Genomic DNA, 17,675 nt, shown 5'->3' with positions numbered 1-17,675 from the left:
AGGGGCCTGAGGTGACGGGTCACTGGGCGGTCCACATCCCTCCCCATCTGCTCCGCAGGATCCAAGAGGCCCTTGGGGACCAGGGGCCAAAGTGAGTTCACCGTGGGTTTGTGCGCCTCCCTCAGGACCTCCTTCCCAGATGGGCCACCCGCGGGCCTGTGGCCTCGTGTCCGGATGTGGCTGTGCTGAGGGCCGAGCGCCTGTGGTGTTTGGGTTCGGCCCCTGGGGTGCGTTGGCGATGACGAGCGATGATGCTGGCCCCCGACCTCAGCACGGCCCTGCCGCCCGCAGTGCCAAGGCCCTGGGAGGTGGCCTTGCCGCAGGGACTGTCGCGTTCCTGGGCTCCTCCGTCACTGTCCTCACGGGTGACTTCCTTCTGCCAGTGTGAACGCTCCGCTTCCCGGTGTCCCTCAGAATGGACGGAGCTCTGTGCGTGTCGCGTGTCGTGGAGGCTGCAGGCCCGGCCCCTTGGAGCAGGGGTCCAGAGAGCCGTCCCCCCACGGCTGCGTTGGGGTCCCCAGAAGTGGCACGATGCGCCCCAGTCTGCGCCGAGGCCGAGGTGCCGCGAATGCCAGAGGGTGGCTGCTGCCCTGCTGGCCGGCCCGGGTCAGGAGTGCAGGGAGTCAGAGCCAGGGTCGTTCTCCGCGGGGCCTGTCGCCTCCACGCGCTGTGCACTCAGAGCTCCGAGCCGTGCATCGCTGCCCCCGGGCCTCGGGCCACATTCCTGGTGCCGGCCCCGTCCTGGCAGGCCGTCCCGTCCCCACAGGAGGGCCCGGTGGCTTCCCGAAGATCGAAGGGAAGGAGGAGCAACAGGAACCAGGACGGAGGGCGTTCCTGGGGTTCTAACCTGGGTTCGGAGGTGCTAGCCGCCTCTGGCCTCCTGGGCTCAGCCGCCTGCCTGCCTGGGCTCCACGCGCGGCTGCAGACGGAGGGGCTGGAGCGCGCCCCCTTGCGTGGTGCCGGCCACTCCGTGCGCTACCCGCACAGGCCTCCACGCCCGCCCCGGCCGCCGCCCCAGGAGCAGGGTGTTTGGGGAGCACATGCCCCCGAGGCCGGCTCCGCCTCCAGCTGTGCGTGGCCCCACAGCGGGCCCGTGCTCCGGGCAGGGGTGGGGGGAGTCCCGAGCGGAGGAGCGCGCGTGGCCGTGGGGCGATGGTGGGGGGCGGACACTAACGAGTACTTCCACTAACCTTGGCCTGCGCGTGGCCACAGCCCGCGTCCTTGGCGTCCCGGGCGGCGGGGGTCACGGGGGCCTGGGGAGCGCAGAGGCTCGCGGCTCCCGGGCCCTCTGACGGCCCCAGCCCACCTCCCAGGCGCCAAGGACCGGCCGCTGCCTCCGGCCCCTGCTTTGCTGCCCGCCTGCTCGCGCCGCCTCCCCCGGGCCCCCCCACCCCCGACACCTTCCATCTCCCGGGAGCCCCGGGGCGCCCCGCTGACCGGCCTCCCGCCGCTCCAGGCTTTCGAGAGCTCGCTCCTGCTGGCCAAGGCGCGCGAGCAGCACCGGGAGTTTTGCGTGCCCGTGTGCGTCCTGCCCACCACCATAAGCAACAGCGTCCCGGGCACAGAGCTGAGCCTGGGCTGTGATACTAGCCTCAATGCCGTGATGGAGGTAAGCGGGCCCTCGCTGCCCCGTTTGCTCTGGGTCCTTCCCGCCCCGCGAGGATGGCCGGAGCTGGCCCGCCTGACGCCGCGCAAGGAGCGAGCCCCGGTCGGGGCTGAGCGGGACTCGGGCGGCTGGAAGGCAGAGGGCCCCCAGCACCCTGGGGGGTCTCCTGCGGCCCGAGGTGGCTGCTCATGTGGGGGGGGGCAGCCAGCCCGCCCCGGGTGTCCGGAGGCCTGAGGGGGAAGCTCCCGGGAGGACAGGCGCGGCTGCGGCTCGGATGCGCCCTTGGCTGTGTGGGCGGAGGCAGGCCCCGCTGGCGCCCCCCGGTTGCTGGGGTCCTTGTTGTGGGGTGGAGGCTGTCTGGGGCACGGTCCCCCAACACACACAGGAGGAGGGAAGGTGGCCAGGGGTGGGCTGGCTGCAGAGCCTGCAGCGCTTGCCCTGGGGGCTGGAGAGGCCTGGAAGTGTGCAGTCGGGGTCTAGGTGGGGGTTCTGAGCTGGACCACGGGGAGGGGACAGCTCTTTCCTGAGCGCCTGGTGCCCCACCTGTGACGTGGCACCTGCACCTGGAGCCTTCTGCTCATTCTTGTACCAGATCCTCCCCACTGTGGCAGCTCCCATGGGCCCCGCATGTGACCGTGGACTTGCCTGTGTGTACGTGGCCAACGCGGCCACGGAGCGCCGTGAGGTGCCAGGCGTCACCCCGCTCTGAGGCTCCCTGCATCCGTTGCGCTTCGCCGGGGGCGTCTCAGCGGCCAGATGGGACGCCCCACCCCGCCCCCATGCTCAGCAGACTGCTGACTTGTCGGGAAGGCCTCCGTCACGGGGGCTAAGCACGGGCTCCCGGGCTCAGCACGACTCTGTCCTCACGTCCAGGTCCACGGGCTCTGCGTTAGCCCCGCGCCAAGCTCTACCTAATCTTGTGTGTGTCCTTAAAGCTCGAGTGTGATGATGTGTTAGTGCTGGAACCGACTCCATGCTTGGACCATCGTGCTCAGAGAGCCGTGGCTGCCGCCATGGGGCGTCTGCATTGGGAGGTGGGGGCTGCCACCGTGGATGGGGCCGACTGGGCCAGGCCAGGGACACGAGCAGCCCTGGAGTCCTCCCCGTCCCCCAGAGGTCCCCCTGCCAGCACCACCGGCGGGTTGGGGCTGTGTCTGGTGCCGCGACTTTGGTCGGCGGTGGTCTTCGTAACCGAGGGCCGTGGCTGCACGTGCTGGAGGAGGACCGGGCGGTCTGGGGGCGCCGCCCCCCATGCTGAGAGCAAGGCTGCAGTTGGAGCTGGTGCCCGACGTGGGCTGCCCCGGGAGCACTCGCGGTGCTCTGCAGGGGTGAGGCGGTGGAGGGCGGTGCACGGCCGCGTCTGCTGTCCCCCTTTGGCTTGTGTGGCGGACGTTTCCTCAGAAGACCCCCGGGGGCCTGTGTGCAGGAGCCGCATCCCGTTCCGGGACGTAGCGTTTAGGGTTAGGATGAGGGCGCCCAGAGCGCAGGTCACCGGGAGCTTTCAGAAGCCGACCCAAGGGACGTGCCCGTGAAACCCTGGGGTGCCGCGAGGACGCGAGGGCAGCTGGAGTGAGCTGGGCGCAGGCGCCCCATGGCAGGCAGTGTCAGGGCGCGGGGACGGTGACCACACCAGCCGTGGGCAGGGCCCCCAGCCGCGGTACCTGGCCACCCCCGCGGGGGCATGACTGTGTCCTTCTCTGTGGCCAGACGTGCGACCGCATCAAACAGTCGGCCAGCGGGACCAAGCGGCGCGTGTTCATCATCGAGACCATGGGGGGCTACTGCGGCTACCTGGCCAACATGGGGGCGCTCGCCGCGGGAGCCGATGCCGCCTACATCTTTGAGGAGCCGTTTGACATCCGAGATCTGCAGGTATGGCCATGCGTCGGGGCCCCTAGGTGAGGGTTTCTCGGGGCCCCGATGGGGTTGGCTCTGAGGGGCGGGCGACGGGGGTGACGGTGCACCAAGTTCCACGCGCTTTCAATGACCCCATCACCACGTGGAGGGGCACGTGCTGACGCGGGTTGGATGGGTGTCCGTGTGGGAGGGTCCGCGGTGGCTGGAGAACATCCCTGGAGCGCCGAGGCCTGCCTGCCGGGGTGGCGGGACGCCGAGGACACAGCACGCGGGGTGGCACCTACGAGGCCGAACCACCTGAATGCCTGCTCTTCCCCAGTCCAACGTGGAGCACCTGACGGAGAAAATGAAGACCACCATTCAGAGGGGGCTCGTGCTCAGGTAGGGACAACCCGTCCCCACCCACGGAGCCCCTTCCCGGGCCCAGCTCAGGGCCCCGTTGCACAGCGTGCTGCAGGCTGCGTACACGGGTGTACCCACAGGGTACAATGAGGAGTCCAGGGTCACTTCGTAGTTATTGCTATGGCTATACCAAGTCGTTTCTCTGAGGCACCGGCATGTCCAAGGAAGGGCGGTGGAGTCGGGCGGGTGTGGGGCCGGCTGGGCGCCCCCCGACGGCCCGCGCCCATGCTCCCTGCAGGAACGAGAGCTGCAGTGAGAACTACACCACAGACTTCATCTACCAGCTGTACTCCGAGGAGGGCAAGGGCGTGTTCGACTGCAGGAAGAACGTGCTGGGCCACATGCAGCAGGTGCGGCCTGTCCCGGGCACTTGGTGGGAGGCCTTGTTAGCCCCGGGGAGCGTCGGCGCGGGAGACACGGTCGTCGTCACTTCGGCATCTACTTTGCTCTGTTACGGTTCCATTTAACAGTCCCGCCCCACTCCGCAACCCAGAAATCCTGTGTGCGGGCGGGTGGGCGGTTTTCAGGCAAAGCATTGATGGGTAGAGTTGACACCCGCTGATTGGGGAAACCTGATTGAATTGGGTACATCATTGGATAGCGGGCCTTAGTGACTGTGACGCGTGAGGTTTGCACACCATCAGAGTGCTCTGGGGGTGCTCGGCGGACCACAAAGCCGGCGGTGGGCGAGGGTGACAGGCCCATCCTGGTGCCAGCACTGCCTCCCGGCCCTGCCGTCCTGGGTCGGCTCGTGTGCTCCCAGGGCCCCGGCTCTTGGTGCGTGCCGAGATGGTGGGCGTCTGTATTTCTGTGGGGGCTAGCCCCCAGGTCGGTCAGAACCTGATGGAAACTGGGACTGGCTCCCCCCCCAAAACAAGACAAAGTAACCCTGATGGACGATTGGAAGCTGTGAGCTGCCAGGGGTGCGGGCGGGGGGGGGGGGGGACGAGCACAGGGATGCGGGCCTCGGGCTGAGCTCCAGCCACAGGCCCCAACAGCAGAAGGGCTGGGGAAGGGCAGGGAAGACGAGCAACAACAAAAAACCAGAACCCCCACACCGCTGTCTAGAGTGGAGTCTCTTAAGCGTGTGACCTGAATTGTGTTAAGTGCCCATACCTCCCAGCGCAATCTGCAAAAGGGGCGGGCGGGCGCGGCACTGACCTCCCGTAACTGACCGCCCGCAGGGTGGAGCGCCCTCACCATTCGATAGAAACTTCGGAACCAAAATCTCCGCCAGAGCCATGCAGTGGATCAGCATGAAATTGAAGGAGTCTCCGGGCAAAGGTGCGGGGCCGTGTGGGGCGGTGCGGAGGGTGGAGGGGCTCCTCGTGGGCACGCACCCAGCTCTGGGCTGCACATGGCACGCTGCGGCCCGACTGCACTTGGTGGCGGGGGGCGGGGGGGCTCCTCGTCTGCGTGCAACCAGCCCCGGGCCGCACGCGACACACCGTGGACCCAGTGCACTTGGCGGTTTGGGGTTGGGGGTGCTCCTCGTGGGCACGCACCCAGGCCCGGGCCGCACGTGGCACGCCGCCGCCCGACTGCACTTGCTGCGTGACCCTCTGTCCAGGCCGCCCCTAGGAGTGGGTGGCTGGGCTGAGGCCGTGCTGTGCTCCTGCTCCGTGGGGCCCAGGTAGCTGCACGCGGGGCTCCTTTCCGGGAGGATGCTGCCCCTACCCTGGCCTCCCCGCGGCACTTTGGACAGATACAGGGACCCTTCTTTTCAGAGACACCCAGGAACTGGCAGATGTCTGTGCAGTACCCTCCACCCCCCCCGCCCCCCACCGCCCCACGGGGCCTCCAAGTTGCCACCCTGTAGCCCTGCCGCCTGGGCGATGCCTCGGCAGGCTCCCACGCCTGAGCGGGTGTGTGTTTAGGCATATGGAAGCCCGGGCGCGGTCCCTGTGCAGGGCATTGGGGGCCCAGCTGGTGTTGGGGCATGGGGGCCAGCCACCCTGAGCCCTGCCCTGCATCCCCACGTCCCCGTGCACAGGCCCACCGTGGGGAGTGTAGCCTCTCTCCTCCTGTCCAGGCACCACGTGACCCGTCCCTTTCGGGCTGTCGCTGTGACGTGGCAGTTTCACCGTGGCCTTGAGGGGAACCTTCCAGAGCGAGGAGGGAAAGCCAGCCGCCCTCAGGCTGCCTTCAGGCTCTCGCTGCTCCCGTGAGCTCTGCTGGCATTTTGCCTACCTTTCCGTTGCCTGCGAACACTTACCTTATTGACTTTTTCTTGCTTTTGAACCGTATTTTGATTGCGGAAGCTTGCTCTGTGTTTCATGTTCTGCTCCCCCCTTGGTGCAGACAGGCATCGTGGGGCTGGTCGTGCTGTGAAGGGCATCTCCTAGTGACGTCCTCTCAGTCTTTCTGTAGACAGTGAACGTTTTTCTTTGTGGTTTGAGCTCTTTTTTGCCAAAACACTTGGATGCGTTACTACTTTGATCCACTTGATGTGAAGTCTGAGGTCTGATTTCATGTGGATGATCCCTTACTTGGGAGCCGTTTGTTGAGAAGTCTGATCTCCACAGACCAGGTACCTGTGAACTTGGCGGGACGACCTGGGTTGCGGGGTTCATGGTTGGGCCATCAGTGTTGATTGTTGGTATCCCAGCCTTGTAGATGGCTCCTGATAGCTGGTAAGGCGAGGCCCTTCCCCTGGGGCTGCTTCTGGTTTCAGCTTCTCTTGGCCTTTTGTGCCGACGCAGAAATGGAACCAGATTGTCACGGTCCTCCAAAAACTCTGTTGGATGTTTTGATTGAGGGAATTACATTTAATCAATAAATCATTTGCAGGAGGAACTGACATTTAAAAAAAATATTGTTTTTTAAAGATTTTATTTATTCGTGAGAGACCGAGAGAGAGGCAGAGACACAGGCAGAGGGAGAAGCAGGCTCCCTGCGGGGAGCCCGATGCGGCACTCGATCCCAGGACCCCGGGGTCACACCCTGGGCCGAAGGCAGGCACTTAAACGTTGAGCCACCCAGGCGTCCCTTAAAAATATTTTCTAATTCATGGACTCTCTCTCCATATATTCAGGCCTTTCCTTATCTCTTATGAAAGCATATAGATCTTGCATGTCTTTTGCTAAGTTTATTCCTGACCTGAAGTCTTAAAAAATGTGTTGTAAGTGGTATTTATCTTTTTTTATCGTTGGCCTGTGGAAACATAATTTTTGTACACAGTTTGCAATCCACAATTTCCTACACACTGAATTCCAGCCCTTATTTGTGGACGTTTTGTTTCTCACAGCCATGGACATATGCCCGTCTCGTATACAACCTTTTACTTCTTCCTTGCTACTTGTGGGCGGGTGAGTGTTGCTCCAGAGAAATCCCGAAGAGGTGCAGTGAGAGCAGAGCTCCCGTCCAGGCCTCAGCCCTGGTGGCACGGGGAATGCTTCCAGGGTTGTTATTTAACGGAGGTCTTTCTGTTAGTCAGTCACACCCGTAGGTCTGTGAGAAACTGGGGATCGTGATGCTGGTGTTTGTTACGTAGTCTTTTGATCACAAAAGGATATTTTGGGTTTCCTTCGCTATGTCACGAGACCATTTCATGAGCCAGAATGGCATGACGAAGCAATTAATTCACACAGACTCCTGAGCATCCCCAAGGCCCCAGAATCCCTCAGGACGCATGCATTGCTCACAGATGCAGGAGGCTTATCAAGGTTGAGCCCGGCGCTCGCAGGCACAGCCCAGGCAGCTGCATGTGCAGACGCTGCCTGCAGTTCCCAGGGAAGGCGCGGGGTGGCGCCATTCCCACTGCCCCCAGGACCTTGCTGCTTCTCGCCTTTTTTTCTTTTTTCTTTTTTTTTGTAAAACTGAAAATCCTCTCTGGATTCCTTTCAGTTGGCGGAAACAGGTACCAGTGCAGGTCTTCCGTGAAAGCGGGGGATACCCGTACACCCTTTAGCGTTGACCGAGGTGGGCACTTCCTTTAACTGATGAGCTGCTGTCCAGCCCAACCTTGCTTCCCAGGGTGCACCGCCTCCCGGGGTGGGGGTGGGGGGGTCTGTGTGCGGCTCCTGCACCGTCTCCCGTGATGGCCTCCTGCTCCAGAGACTTCCCTTCTTGTCCTGTCCCTGTCAGAAGAGTCTGTGAGACGGCAGTTGTACTTTGCTTTCTGGACGCCTGACAACTCCCCTGGGACGTGTCGAGCCTCCTGCTTCCCTTGGGAGAGTGGACTTCGGAGTTTCCAATGTTTCCAGAAACAACAAAGCAGCTCTGTAATCAGTTTCAGTCTGCTTTCTAGGAAATGTCCTGGCTCCCATGGCACGCTTAGCCCCCTTTACTGCAGACACGTCCTGACCTCACCGCTGTTGCCCTGACCAGTCTGTGTGTTTAGTTTTACGTCCAACCCTTGACTTAAAAAGCAGCGAGGCAAACGATCCAGCCTCATTTTAGTCTTCAGAGAGCTGACTCTGCCTCAAGGTTTGGGTGTTCTTACTTGGCCTGAGGATGCTCCTCCCCTGCCCTTGCAGCCTCCCCCATGTCCCTCAGGAGCGCAGGCTTCCTGTGCTAGGTCACTGGAGCTGGCACTTTGTGTGGAGGAAGCGGGTGCTCCCACGGCGTGTGCAGCGAGACCTGCTCACCGCCTGGAAGCACGTTCTGGCCTGAGCTCTGGGGGCGCCGCCAAGGGCAGGTCACCAGCCCCTCTGGGGGTGACTGTGCAGCGAGAGGGGCCATGCCGTGGCCCGGGCGCCTCCTCTCTGCCCTCTGTCTGTAGTCCCAGGGCTTCAGCGGTACCGGAGCGGTGCCCACGGCCCCCAAGGAAGCGCAGTCGTGCGGCGGTTCCCTGGGCCTCGCCCCCACCTCCTCTGAGGGCCCCGGGCAGTGTGGGGCCTGGCTTCCGGCCGCAGCTCTTCTGTGCCCCCTGCCGCCGGCAAGCCTCCGTTTCTCCCTCACCTCTCCTGTGCCCGGCAGGCCCGATTATTTGTTCTGACATTTTTTCCATCTTTTACAGGAAAAAGATTTGTGACCGATGATTCCATCTGCGTGCTGGGAATAAGCAAAAGAAATCTTTTCTTCCAACCGGTGACAGAGCTGAAGAAGGAAACCGACTTCGAGTAAGTAAACAAGCCGTCGCCAGGGGAGCCCTCCCTGCCCTGCAGGGACCCCACGCACGGCTGGAGTTGGGGTCCTAACTGCTGAGCCCAGCAACTCCGGGAAGTAGCTCCAGGAAAGCAACTTAGACAAGCCTTTTAGGAGCGGGGGGGGGCGGTGGGGGATCTCTGGGAAGATACGGAGTGGGCTCACGTAGCTTAGGAAAGAAAGCCGCCCCGTCGTCCAACGCTGCGTCCGCCCCCGACGCCAGAGCCGTGCTCTGGGCCATGGCCAGCCATCCTGACAGCCGCTCCTCCTGTCCACAGGCACAGGATCCCCAAAGAGCAGTGGTGGCTGAAGCTGCGGCCGCTAATGAAGATCCTGGCCAAGTACGAGGCTAGCTACGAGGTCTCCGACTCCGGCCAGCTGGAGCATGTGCACCACCGAGGCCACGAGGAGCCCGCCGCCATCTAGACACCACCCGCCCCACACTGCAGTGGACTTCCGTTTGCTGCCTGGTTTTCTAGCACTTAAGTTATTTATCGGCACTTTTCTGCGAGTATCGTCGACGTGAATACCCAGTCACGGAGCCCCCGTCCTGTCTCCCCCACCCCCTCGGGCCCCGAGACTCCAACATGAGCTGTGTTCCGTGTTCCATACTGTGTCCTGCTTTACCACGTGCGTGGCCAGTAGAATTAAACATTGAGCTACAACCCCAATCGTGGTACTCTGTTTTTTTACATAGGGATTTAGAGCCTCGGGATCTGTGAGCCACCGTCAAGGCTTTCCCAGCAGTTTTATGGGCAGGGATGGGTGAGCTAGGCCCTCTGCACGTACAAAGTCGTCACAAAAGACAAAGGCTCCGCTCTGACCCATGGTAGAGGTGCGACTTGTCAAGTGTGCAGACGGGCCCTGCACTGGACACCAGCCAGGTGGGGCGACCCAACTTGAGTGAGGCCAGGGGTAGAATTAAAAACAGGAACTGGGGATGTGTTTTGAGAACAAGGTGAGTTTGGAGCCTCACTGCACACAGAGGCCGAGGCCCTCCTGCCGAGGAAACTCATCGCTGTGTCGGGGAGGACCCAGGGGAGGGCCCCATAGGGCCGTGGGCCATCCCAGCCAGGGGGACACGGAGAGCCTGGCTTCCCTGGGCACAGGGAGCTGGCGAACTAGGCATCTGTTTCTGCCTCTCCTGTCGCTGGAGACATACAGGGAGCTGCAGAGTCGAGTTCCATCAGGGACCTGAGGGTGGCGTGGCCACGAGAGCCAGCGGATACTCCCTCCCCCAAAGACAGTGGGAGAAGCTTAATGTGCTTATTAATCCTTCAGGCCGCCCATCTGTTACAGACTTCCCCAGCGTCTGTGGTGTGACCACACCGGTTTCACAAATCAATAGTCGGTTTGTTTTTCAGTAAAGGCCCCAAGAACTTCTCTAGCAAAACGTCACTTAAAATAATGACTAAATCACAGGTAGGTCAAGTCAGAGTTATCTTTTATTTTTACGTTTTAAAAATAAGTTAAGTGTTCCAGGTAAAATAAACATATCCATTTCTTAGAATAATTTGTGCATCTCTAGCATTTAATACATGATTTCAATTCATTTCTTCATGATCTTTCCTTCGAGGACAGAAGAGCTTGGTCTAACTGGGCCACCCAAAATTCTAAGAATGATGTGAGCAAAATGTGCAGGGAACCAGTAACTTCTCTCACCTTTCCAACTAAATGAGCTCAGGCTTCACTTTCAGGAGCCTCACGTGCCCGCCGGTGCCGCTCAACCCCTGCGTACAGTCAGAACTGCTCGCTATCTTACTATCCACGACGGGTCCTTAGCGATCTCTGCGTTCTCTGGTCCAAGCAGAGCCAACCCGTGTGTGCTCTTCCCAACGCCAAGGTACCTGGAAGGCAGGCGGGGACACGTCAGGGTGTTTCCCACATTAGGAGCCTTGGCGGCCACAGGGGAGCCCTGAACACTGGGCCACGCGGTACATACTTGGTGCTCACGTTGATGAGACCCTCGCGGCTGACGGCGAAGAGCTGCTCCCGGTGCACCTGCTTCATCTCATCCGAGAGGCCACAAAGAAAGTGGTCCAGCCCTGACCATGGACACGGAAACTCAGAGCGGCTGGCAGGGGCAGCTAAGCCTGTTCTAAGGGCGCCCGAGGGACACACGCCCAGAGGTCACGCTGGTGACCTTCACATTCTCATCCAGCCTCTCCCCTCGGGTGTGGAGGCCAAGTCAGAGTGGCTTCCTCCCCCAGACTCGGGCCACCCACTCTGGGGTGCTCCTGGGGCCCCTGGGCCTCCCATCACTCAAGCTCTGAGAGGACAGGATTCCACACTCTGTGAGTGGCCAACACAAGATGTCCCAGCCTGGGTGCTGAGAAGCTCAAGGGGGACGTCTACGCATCCTAAAGGAGGGTCGGAGGGGTTTGAGGACAGGCACACAGCTCAGAGGAGCTCAGGGCAGGTGCTTGGGCAACACCACTTCTCAGGTGGTTTGTTGCTTATTCCAAATACCTCTGTCTGAAGGAGCCACGGGGGCGTCCACGACGGAGAAAACAGAAAGCTTTGCTTCGTCAATGTCCTGTTGTGTGAACCTCCCGGCCTTAGCCCACTCCACAGCCTCAGAGAAAGACTGCAGCGTCTCTGTTGAACGTGGATCCCTAGGAGGGCAGAGACACCCATGACCTACTTCACCACAGATTAAATGCACCTGATTTCACAGATATGGGAAGTCAAGTAGACAGGGAAGGAGACTCGCGTGCAGAAGCTAAGAGTAAAACCCCTCACTTCCTTCAGACGCACCCAGAATAGACACATAACCCCCCACATACAGGCCAGCGAGCCTGGACACCCTTCCTTCCTGTTCTGGTCACGGCAGCATGTGCCCCCTGCAGGTGCCGTGGAGGTAAGGGTCACAGCCGTGCTCCTGTCCTGTAGGCGCAGATGCGTCCTCTAAGGGTCCCAGGACGTGACCAGGGGGAAGCAGGGAGACTGCGTCAGGGGCAGCAGCCTCATCCTGCACCTGGGGTATTCTAAGGCATATGCTTAGAAGCCTTCTAGAAAAGGGGCGAGAAGAGTCAGGGGCCGTGACAACGAAGCGCCCAGCACCCACACTGGGCCCGACAGGAGCCCGTGAAGCTCTCGGCTTGTCTGTAACTAAAATCTTGGTGTTTGGTAACAGGTAAACATTGAGGCCAAAGTTCGTGTTACGTACCACTGCTCGTAGACACTGACAAAGAGACGATGTTGCTGGGTGTGGGGATGCGCCCAAGAAGCGAGACAAGGGGAAACGCTTCTTCACAGACTCACCCCAACACGTAAGATGGGGGGACCTGCAGATGCCTGGGGGATCCAGAGTCGGGAGGGGCGGCGCCGACTCACCGGTACGAGTAAAGTGTGAACACCCCATCACGGCTGAGTCTGGCGCCTCCACCGTAAGCACCACCCTTTTCTCGGATTTCTGTATGCAAGAATTTGGCAGTCATCAAACGTGCAAGGATCTTAAGACTGAAATGAATGATTAAAAAAAAAGCACGTTAAAAGCTGCAGGCCTGCCAGGGAAGTACCGTACTTAACAAAGTAGTTACACATTTGATGTCTTTCTGGCTTAGGATAAAACCAAGATGCACTATGGTCTCCCCTTTTCTAATGAACAAGAGAGAACAATCACGAGAACAACGTGAGGTGAATTTTCAAGGCAGGGTTGTGGGAAGAGGTGGTGAGAGGGACGTGGACGCCCCTTGACACTTCCGGGCTCCTCTGGCTACAGCACACAGGGATACTGAGACTCTGAGCAAGGGAAGAGGTGACTAAATTTTATCGCTCGGGCAAATGTATAAACCATCCTTTCTTTAGATCCCCCAGTGATGTGGCCGTGTGTCTCCACTGAAACACGGAAAGCTCCTAAGGAGATTTCCACAGGTGTACACACTCCGAGAGTGCACTTCTGAGTCCTACATTCAGATCAAGTGCAGCTATGGCCGATGCGCTGGAAGAGACGGATGGTTCCAGCAAGGACCTTCCAGGACTGAGTGGGGCCCTGCTCGCTCCCCACTGACTGGTCTCAGTCCAGCCGCCAACTGCAGGAGCCAACAGGTGTCCCCCGGAGATGGCGGGGGGTGGGGAGCTGCTCCTATCGTGGGTTCACGGTGCCAGACCTGTGCAGACGGGCGCCCCCCTCTCCAGCGGGGACTGGGGGCTGACCTCCCACTTATTTTCAAAGAAAGAAAACGAGTTCACTGCTGGAAAACTAACAAAAGCAAAGAAAGGGGAAAAAATACGGGTACTGCTACTGCCAGGGTCCTCCTTAGGACATGTCCGTGCTCTCAGCCTGTTCAACAGGGGAGCACATACCCCTGGTGCGAGGGCTCAGCACTCAGGACACACATTTACCTCCTGGGAGCATGGAAACAAACTGGCCAAACAGCTGAACGCCACCTGTAATTCTATCCTCACGGAAACCCCCAGCAGCCGTGGGGGCCGGGCCTGCACGCCCACCCCGGCCATCCCGCCCCTGGCCCCGCACCTGGCGTGGTCCGGGTCTGTGAAAGGGGCCGTCCTAATGCACTCGCCCACGTAGTTCACCGGGAAGGGCAGCAGGAAGTGCGTCTTCATCTGGCACGGTTTGAAGGTGGGGTCCTGAGGAGGACAGGCAGGCTGTGTGGGTTCTTCCCGCAGGACCCCTGGCCTTGCCCTCGCGGCTAAGGGCACGGTGACCGCGTCCTTCCACACAAGCTCTCTGGACAACGAAGCACTCAACCCTGACCCAGGGCTATAGTGTGTAGTTTCTCGGTTAGAAACATTTCCTCCTACATGGTTTCCACCCGTAAGTGACTTGGTGACCTCATCTTTGCGTTTTTCTCCAGAAACATGTTACACTGCCATCCTCTGATGAACCAAACGGGAGCCCTCATGCACTGCAGCGGCGCAGGTAGAGGGTGTAGGGTGCCCAGCTGACAGCGAGGCGGGGAGCCCAAGGGCCCTGACAGGTGCAGGACGGGCTACAGCCCTGCACGCAGGGGAGAGACCCCGGGGGGTGAGGGGCCTGATGGCAGGGCAGACAAGCCCGGACCTGCTCTCTCCAAGGTGACGGGGACCGTGTTAACTTACTGTGATCAGCTTCCTTAGGACTCGGGGGCCGCTCACGTGGGAGCTTACGCTGGATCCACTAGGTGCAGGTTTCTGAAAGTAAAATGTTTCCAAGAGAGATGAGAAAAATCCCAACTCCCCTTAAACGGATAAGATACAGTCTCGAAAACTCATAGCCAGTGACAAGTGTCGGGGCACATGTGCTTACGTATTTTCAGTAACCCCGCTTTAAGCACATGACATTTCTGTACGGATTTCCAGATGGTCAGGGAGAGGCAGGAGCATGCCCCCTTCCTGGGAGCTCCAGCACTGGAAAGACAGGCCCAGTGGCCCTGCCACAGTCACGGGAGCAGGAATGCTCTGTAACACCCCTGCACTGTCCACCTCCCCCAGGAGAAGCTCCTTGACGGTTCTGCTGAGCCAGACTAAACCTGCTCGGCGGGGAACGGGACACCGAGTCAGTCCTGGGCCATTCTCACGCCAATGGTGCGGCTCTCAAATCCACTGTTCTTCCCCGGCAGGAAGTGTTCGCTCCAAGGCTCGAGTGACAAGGGCACTTTGAGTTCACTTCTTACCTTGCCCTGCCATGCTGTGGGGACACCACAGACATCGTACCCCCTAGATGGGACACTAGTGGGAATGAAAGGGGCCGATGGTGCTGTGGCCAGGGAGCAGGTCTCACCTCGACCACATACGGGCACACAGGCTCCTGTTCTTTTTTACTCCAACTGAGGCTTCTAATGAACTTTTCTACTGCTTTTGCTGCCAGAGACATCTGTTGAGGTGTAGCATTCATGGAGCACCTGTGCAAAAAAAAAAAAAAAAAAAAAAAAAAATTCACAAATATGTCAGAAACCATTACTATAAAACATAAAACACTGTTTCACTCAGTATTTCGTAGAAGTAACACAAGAACACAAGGACGTGACTACTACATCCATTTTGTATCAAATAATGTTCAAGGGGCCCCTGGGTGACTCAGCGGTGGAGCATCTGCCTTCGGCTCAGGGCGTGACCCCGGGGTCCTGGGATCGAGTCCCAAATTGGGCTCCCTGCATGAGGCCTGCTTCTCCCTCTCACAGAGCCTGTGTCTCTCTCTGTGTCTCAGGAATAGATAAAATCTTAAAAAAAAAAAAAAAATAGTGTTCAAAAACATTAGAAGTAAAGAGTAGCCCAATGCTGACGTAACAGAGCCGTCTCCACAGTGCTTTCCCGTGAGGTCAGGGCCAGAGCCGGGGGACGGCCACGCGGACGCCACGAGCGTACCGCCGACGCTCAGCTCCGTGGACAGCCCAGGACCCAGGCAAGGTCTGCCCACAGTGCCTTCCGACTCACACTGTCTGCAGGCAGAAAACCTACATTACCGTCTAAGAGAGAAATCAACACCCTGAAACGTGAACTGGTCCTTAAAGTGAAGTGGCAGTTGCCAAAGACGTCCCAGGCTCCCAGAAATGTACTATTGGAAATTCCACAAAATCACAAATACTGTTCTCACGTACAAGTTACTGGACGGTACAGACTACCGACGGCGTCTGTCTCTCCCTTCAGGCCGTAGCTCCTGAATTTATTCTAATTATTATTTTGTTTGTTTTGTTTTTCTTTTTTTGAATTTATTGTAATTAATAGCAGGTGCCATCATATTACTGCTGACTACACGCGGGAGCCATCATCCACTTCTTGCACAAATCTGCCAAGTCGTGTCTTACAGAGGAGACAGAAGGTCTGAGTGCCCATGGGTGCAGGGGGGCCATGGCCCAGAAGTGGCAGCCAGGTGCTGTGCCAGGAAGCCCTGGGGGACCCTCTATGAGGAACTACAAGCTAATCCACATCTGTGCCCCTGCTAGTGAGACACTCAAAGTACACTGTCAACCCTGTTACCATGTCATTCGTGCTCACCGGCCTGAGGGCGACTGTGTGTGACTCGTGTCATCAGGTAACTGCTCTCACGAGAAACTCTGCATCTTTACTCTGCTCTAAAGTAAGCTAACCTTTCCCGTCTCATGCTTATAGAACACTAGCAAGATAATACCTACTTTGCAGTTCTAGGATTGCAATAGCTTGCTTTCCCACCTTCCACATTTACTAAACTTAAAATATTTTTTTCCCATAAAAAAAGGTTTCTTGATGATGGGAAACATCTGAAATCCAGAACAAATTCCATGACTGACCCCAAGCCCCAGACTCTCTCTCTGATTGAAGGTGAGTGTACATAACTACAACTTCAAGTGAGAAGAATCTGAACACCGCACTCAGGGAACGGCGGGGGAGGCGCTACCTCATGTTGTCCCGGTGTAACACGTGTTTCTGGATGTGCGGCAGCTTCCTCAGCACCGGCCCGAGGTCTGTCATCTCTGCGATCCTCTTCATCAACTTCACCTGAGCCGGAGAAGCCGACACCTAGAGACGGACCCCCGGGCGGGGCGGCCACCACAGGTGCTCCTCCCTCCCAGTCGGGAATGTGACTGTGCCGGGATGGGATGCACCTGCCCGGCTCAGCTCGGGGACGGGTGGGCCGACGAGGGGGAATTAAAAGAACCTTTCCTATGAAATTTGGTTTTCTGGGATGTAAACAGTTTGTCACCAACTCTGGAAGACCTGGCTCCTCACCTGCTCCATCCCGCTGAAGGTCTCCTGTAGGTCCCCCGTGGGTGTCAGGGTCCTGCTCGCCCTGACGGACGCGTACAGGTGCCCTGAATCAGGGATCCCGTTGGACAGCTCTTGAGCGCACATCTTAACCAACACTCTGAAGTGTTCTTCTTCTTCAAAGCACGGGCTTTGTAAAAAGAAAAAGGCGTTAAGTTCCTCGACACCCGCCCATAACCCCTTTCAATATCATGGAAAATTAGTTTCCAAATGATTTAAGTACCCTCAGGAATTACAACTAAAATTAACCTCAGAAACCAACCACCACAGAGAAATGAGTAGAAACTGCTTTGACAACCCTTGAGCCCCAGAATTAGGTCTTTACTAACGGTTACCTGTTGAATATTTCACTCCATAGGTGCATCATGTCCGGAAGGTTCCTATCAAGGCAGAAAGATGAGAAAAGCACACCCTGAATCATGAAAGAAAGAAAAATTATTTAAGAGGGGAAAAAAGGTGCTGGAGAACCCCCGTGGAGCGCCCTGGGATACAGAAGCACCGCGCTACCTGCTCGTACGTGTCCAGATGCACGTCGTCGGGCAGCACGTGGGGCGACACGGTCATCCCCCCCGTTTTCAGCTCGATCTGCTGCGCTTGCTCCCTGTAGTCCAGAAGGCCGCAGCCCAGCCTGTCGACAGCAAAGCACGGTTCCCCCAGCTGCCAGCACGGTCTTGGCTGCGTCCCCATCAGCCGTGAGCCGCCTACGGGTCGGCCGGGCCGCACCCTCTGCAGCCCCGCCCTCACACCTCAGCAACACTAGAGCACAGCTGTGCATCCCACCGTGCGCCTCGTTCCAGGCGGACACAGCAGCTGCCCAGCGCTAACGGGACACTAAGCTCCACTGCGGCAGCACCAAGCTTTCTGGGGCTTCTGGTGGTCGCTACGTTTTCCTTTCTCTATGACATCCTGGCACAGACTTCCCCTGCCCAAATGCTCAGGTCAGAAAGGACATCTGGAGAGCAAGCCTTCCTGAGTTTCAGGAATAGCAGAAGTCCTCTCAGGTGGATGATGCTTTCTGGAACAACATTCTATTCCC

At 59.0% G+C, this 17,675-nt stretch overlaps 2 protein-coding genes and 1 long non-coding RNA gene across 7 annotated transcripts in view; 2 read left to right on the top strand and 1 right to left on the bottom strand.

Moving 5' to 3' along the window:
• PFKP (phosphofructokinase, platelet) overlaps nt 1-9,624 on the top strand; it is a 43,701-nt gene extending 34,077 nt beyond the window's left edge. For 2 of the 4 annotated variants that reach the window (XM_072825950.1, XM_072825947.1), the window contains 7 exons: nt 1,457-1,609; nt 3,314-3,478; nt 3,783-3,844; nt 4,104-4,215; nt 5,050-5,149; nt 8,826-8,928; nt 9,232-9,624. In XM_072825950.1, the coding sequence (XP_072682051.1) occupies nt 1,457-1,609; nt 3,314-3,478; nt 3,783-3,844; nt 4,104-4,215; nt 5,050-5,149; nt 8,826-8,928; nt 9,232-9,379 (843 nt within the window). In that variant the 3' untranslated portion in view covers nt 9,380-9,624. The remainder of the gene's footprint in view (nt 1-1,456; nt 1,610-3,313; nt 3,479-3,782; nt 3,845-4,103; nt 4,216-5,049; nt 5,150-8,825; nt 8,929-9,231) is intronic. The other 2 variants (XM_072825951.1, XM_072825949.1) reach the window with 1 other exon arrangement.
• Nucleotides 9,625-9,808: 184 nt separating this feature from the next.
• On the top strand, nt 9,809-12,212 carry LOC140633456 (uncharacterized). The gene is made up of 3 exons (XR_012031070.1): nt 9,809-9,911; nt 10,318-10,375; nt 12,090-12,212. It is a non-coding gene; the product is annotated as an uncharacterized lncRNA (long non-coding RNA).
• PITRM1 (pitrilysin metallopeptidase 1) overlaps nt 10,381-17,675 on the bottom strand; it is a 37,143-nt gene continuing 29,848 nt past the window's right edge. Inside the window, exons 17-27 of one of the 2 annotated variants that reach the window (XM_072825945.1) lie at nt 17,147-17,267; nt 16,975-17,051; nt 16,604-16,769; nt 16,272-16,393; nt 14,679-14,799; nt 14,018-14,089; nt 13,434-13,546; nt 12,290-12,415; nt 11,423-11,568; nt 10,896-10,998; nt 10,381-10,800 (exon numbers count right to left, since the gene is read on the bottom strand). In XM_072825945.1, coding sequence (XP_072682046.1) covers nt 10,707-10,800; nt 10,896-10,998; nt 11,423-11,568; nt 12,290-12,415; nt 13,434-13,546; nt 14,018-14,089; nt 14,679-14,799; nt 16,272-16,393; nt 16,604-16,769; nt 16,975-17,051; nt 17,147-17,267 — 1,261 coding nt within the window. In that variant the 3' untranslated portion in view covers nt 10,381-10,706. The remainder of the gene's footprint in view (nt 10,801-10,895; nt 10,999-11,422; nt 11,569-12,289; nt 12,416-13,433; nt 13,547-14,017; nt 14,090-14,678; nt 14,800-16,271; nt 16,394-16,603; nt 16,770-16,974; nt 17,052-17,146; nt 17,268-17,675) is intronic. The other variant, XM_072825946.1, reaches the window with a different exon arrangement.

This window comes from Canis lupus, chromosome 5 (assembly GCF_048164855.1).
Source record: "Canis lupus baileyi chromosome 5, mCanLup2.hap1, whole genome shotgun sequence".
NCBI classification, from domain to species: domain Eukaryota; kingdom Metazoa; phylum Chordata; class Mammalia; order Carnivora; family Canidae; genus Canis; species Canis lupus.
Note: the sequence above shows the minus strand (reverse complement) of the source record. Positions and strands in the feature narration are given on the sequence as shown.